Source organism: Melospiza melodia (genome assembly GCF_035770615.1).
Source record: "Melospiza melodia melodia isolate bMelMel2 chromosome 7 unlocalized genomic scaffold, bMelMel2.pri SUPER_7_unloc_1, whole genome shotgun sequence".
In the NCBI taxonomy this organism is placed as follows: Eukaryota; Metazoa; Chordata; class Aves; order Passeriformes; family Passerellidae; genus Melospiza; species Melospiza melodia.
In genome coordinates, this window is record NW_026948497.1 from 6138558 (window position 1) to 6142588 (window position 4031).

Consider the following 4031-nt stretch of genomic DNA (forward strand, 5'->3'; position numbering starts at 1 on the left):
CATGGTGAGTGTGTGGGTGCAGGGCAATGTCCCCTGTGCTCCTGGAGAGATCCCCTGAAGCCAGCACACCCCACAGCCTGGGGGATGTGTCAGGAGGACTCTCCCAGTTTCTCTGTGGCACAGGAGCAGGAGGAGGAGGAGGAGGATGTGTTGCAGAGCAGGGCTGCCCTGGGCACTGTCAGAGGGACAGGGCAGGACGGCTCCTGCTGCCAGGGACAGCTGGCAGGGACAGGGGGTGAAGCTGGGGCTGCAGCCAGGGCTGCCGAGGGCTGTCCTGCAGAGCAGCTCCTGCAGCCCTCAGGGCTCTTGGCCAGCCCAGGGCATGTGCCACCTGCCAGGGGCAGCTCTCAGCCTGCCTGGCAGCGCCCCATGGACACTGCAGGTGAGGAGTTGGAGGTGGAAGGAGCCACCCCCATCAGGGCAGATTCCTCCTGCTCTGGAAATGGTTCTGCATGGCCAGGGCTGCTCTCAGCTTTCTCCTAAAGTGAAGGGAAAGGGGCTGTCAGCTTTGGCTGTGTCACTGAGACTCCTGTACTGTAACCCTGGGCATCAGAAGATGGGCCTCAGATCTCCCTCAGAAAGTGCCTCCTCAGCCTCCTCTCCCTACAGACAGCAGCAGCAGCACCTTGGCTTGCAGTATCTCTGTTTGTCTGCCCTACCCTTAAGGCCCTGCTGCCAGGGAGATGCATCTGGGCAGTGCCCTGTGCTGGGAGGGGTCTGCAGGGCAGAACTGAGTCCCCAGGGCTGGGCTGGGCTCTGGCAGCACTGGCAGGGACAAGGCTTGGATAGAGAGAAACAGCTCCCAGTAGGCACAACTCCAGGCAGCAGAGAGCCAGACCAGCCTTTGGTATCCCATCCTGTTAAGCTGCATAATGAAAGAGAGAAGGGTTTTGATAAAATTATTTTTAAACTGGAGAATTCCAAGAGTCCACTGTATTTTTCAAGAAAGGTTTAAGTGTGATCATGCTGAAATAGAGACAGGTTAAATGAACAAAGGGCACCTGTGTGGGACCAGCAGGTCTGACTGCACTGGGGCAGAGCGAGCCTGTTTTCCCTCTGAACTCCCCAGTGTTCAGCCTGAGAGCAATGCTGAAGATAAAGCAGTAACTCAGAAGGTGCAGAAATCCAAAATCAAAAATAAAGAAATTAAGAAAATTTCCTTCAAAACAAGATAAATATTTTGAGGGGATTCCTAATGAAAGAGCATAGGATGGACTCAAGGAAATCTGTCCAAGCTTGTCAAAGTCTTCTTTCAACAGTTCACTATGCCCAGAGTGAAGGAATGTCCAACAGCAGCTCCATCAGCCACTTCCTCCTGCTGGCATTGGCAGACACGCGGCAGCTGCAGCTCCTGCACTTCTGCCTCTTGCTGAGCATCTCCCTGGCTGCCCTCCTGGGCAATGGCCTCATCATCAGTGCCGTAGCCTGCGGCCACCACCTGCACACACCCATGTTCTTCTTCCTGCTCAACCTGGCCCTCAGCGACCTGGGCTCCATCTGCACCACTGTCCCCAAAGCCATGCACAATTCCCTCTGGGACACCAGGAACATCTCCGACACAGGATGTGCTGCTCAGCTCTTTTTCTTTCTGTTCTTTACTGGAGCAGAGTTCTCCCTCCTGACCATCATGTGCTATGACCGCTACGTGTCCATCTGCAAACCCCTGCACTACGGGACCCTCCTGGGCAGCAGAGCTTGTGCCCACATGGCAGCAGCTGCCTGGGCCAGTGGCTTTGTCTATTCACTGCTGCACACGGCCAATACATTTTCCCAGCCCCTGTGCCATGGCAACGCCCTGGGCCAGTTCTTCTGTGAAATTCCCCCAATCCTCAAGCTCTCCTGTTCTAAATCCTACCTCAGGGAACTGGGATTTCTTGCTGTTAGTGTTTGTTTAGCATTTGGTTGCTTTGTATTCATTGTTTTCTCCTATGTGCAGATCTTCAGGGCCGTGCTGAGAATCCCCTCTGAGCAGGGACGGCACAAAGCCTTTTCCACCTGCCTCCCTCACCTGGCCGTGGTCTCACTGTTCCTCAGTACTGGATCATTTGCTAACCTGAAACCTCCCTCCATGTCCTCCCCATCCCTGGATCTGACCCTGTCAGTTCTGTACTTGGTGGTGCCTCCAGCCCTGAACCCCCTCATCTACAGCCTGAGGAACCAGGAGCTCAAGGCTGCAGTGTGGAGACTGATGACTGGATGCTTTCAGGAACATTAAACTGCTGATTAATTTCTGCAAATAACTTATAATCAAATTCATCTTTAAAAGTTATTTTGGGTTTGGTTGTTTTTGTTTTTTTACTTTTTTTTTATACTGACCACAAAAAATTTCATTTCTTCTGACCTTTCTCATTTTGTTTCTTTCCACCTTCCCTGTGCCCACAGACTGTGTCAATGAGGGGCTGTGCTCTCAGTGGCTTTAAATGAACTAAAGGATGTCCCAGCAGAGTTTTCTGCAGAGATGCCCTTTTGTTGCCTTCTGTGGAGCTGCAGCAGCAATGTCTGTGTGCAGAGCTGGGGGCAGATCACTGCTGACACAGCAGCTGTGCCCAGCAGCAGCAGCACTTGGTGTTGCCAGTGCTGCTGCCGGGGCCCTGCCCCACTGCCCTGGTGGCCCTGGTGTTGCTGTAGGGCCTGAGTGCTCTTGGGGCCGGGCACAGCCCTGGGGGTGGCAGTGCCGGGGCTGCAGCAGGGACAGGCCATGGGCACTGCTGGTGCAGTGCTGATGCCTCAGCCCAGGGCCTGGGGGCTCCAGGCTCCTTGCCCAGGCTCTCTCAAGAACATGGCCAAGCCAATACTGAGGACAGAAAACCCTCGTGAGCAGCCCCAGGTTGGCCGTGGGCAGGCTGGGGGCAAACAGCATGGCTCGGGCTCTGCAAGGGCCCTGGGGGAGATGGGAAGGAGCAGCAGAGCAGGGGCTGATCTATCCCCAGTGCGCTGGACAGTCCAGGGCAGCGTCCCAGAGCATCCTCATGCAGCTGCCAAAAACATCCCCCCTCTGCAGCCCTGGACTCTCCCCCAGCTCACAGCTGTGCCCCATCCTTGCAGGCACAGGCACAGCAGCACTGGCTCAGCAGCCCCTGTTTGCATTGCACACAGTAGGGGAAGCACCCCTATGCTGCTGCTGTGGGGACATGAACCTGAGGGAGAACAAATGGGGCCAGCAAGGGCTGGGGGATGCCAGGGAAACCACTCAGCTTTGTCCTGGCCTCTGCAGTCAGCCAGAAATTTGTTCCCATCAGCTGGGGTTTCCTGTCCCACTGCAGACGCTGTTGCTCAGAGCCAGGGCTGCCTGGTAGCCACCCCCAAACTGCCCTCAGCATTTCCTTGGCTCCTCCTTTGCTTTCTTTCTTCTTCCTGATACAAATGTCTTCCTATTGCCCACCCCTGTTCCCTCCCCTGCAAACAGCCCATCCCTGTTTGCTCTTCCCTCTCTGGCCCCACTCCCCATTGCAGTTCCTGACTTGGCACCATGGGATCATCCCTTGGGCAGCAGGATCATCTGACAAGTGCTGCAGGAATTGTCTTCAGGCTCCTGCATTGCCTGGTGCTGCTCCCTTGCCAGAGGACCCCAGGCCAGGGAGGCACATCTGGGCTGATGTGTCTGGCTCTGGGGCTCCCTGTTCTGGGCAGTGAGGAGGAGCTGCAGAGGCTCTGCAGGACTGACAGGATGGGCTTTGGGGCTGGCAGGAGAAGCTGAGGGTCCTGGGCTGCTGGAGCTTCTGAAGAGGAGGCCCAGGGCTCATCCTGCAACTGCTCCAAGGGTTCTTTCACAGAATCCCAGAATCAGGAAGGTTGGAAAAGACCTTGGAGATTATCAAGTCCAATCTGTGCCCTGACACCACCTTGCCTCCCCTCAGCCTCCTCTTCTCCAGGATAAACAATCCCAGCTCCCTCAGCCACTCCTCAAAGGACTTGTTCTCCCGACCCCTCACCAGCCTTGATGCCCTTCTCTGGACATGCTCCAGCACCTCCATGGCCTTCCTAAATTGGGGCGCCCAGAACTGGACACAGCACTCGAGGAGCTCCCCAAG

At 55.9% G+C, this 4031-nt stretch overlaps 1 protein-coding gene across 1 annotated transcript; it reads left to right on the plus strand.

Moving 5' to 3' along the window:
• The first annotated feature begins 1282 nt into the window (after positions 1–1282).
• LOC134432774 (olfactory receptor 14I1-like) lies at positions 1283–2215 on the plus strand. Its single transcript, XM_063181684.1, has one exon. It carries the CDS (start codon positions 1283–1285, stop codon positions 2213–2215), a length of 933 nt encoding a protein of 310 aa, XP_063037754.1.
• Positions 2216–4031: the final 1816 nt, after the last annotated feature.

Excerpts from the sequence above, each read along its gene's own strand:
- LOC134432774 (XM_063181684.1), top strand. The coding sequence starts at position 1,283 with ATGTCCAACAGCAGCTCCATCAGCCACTTCCTCCTGCTGGCATTGGCA.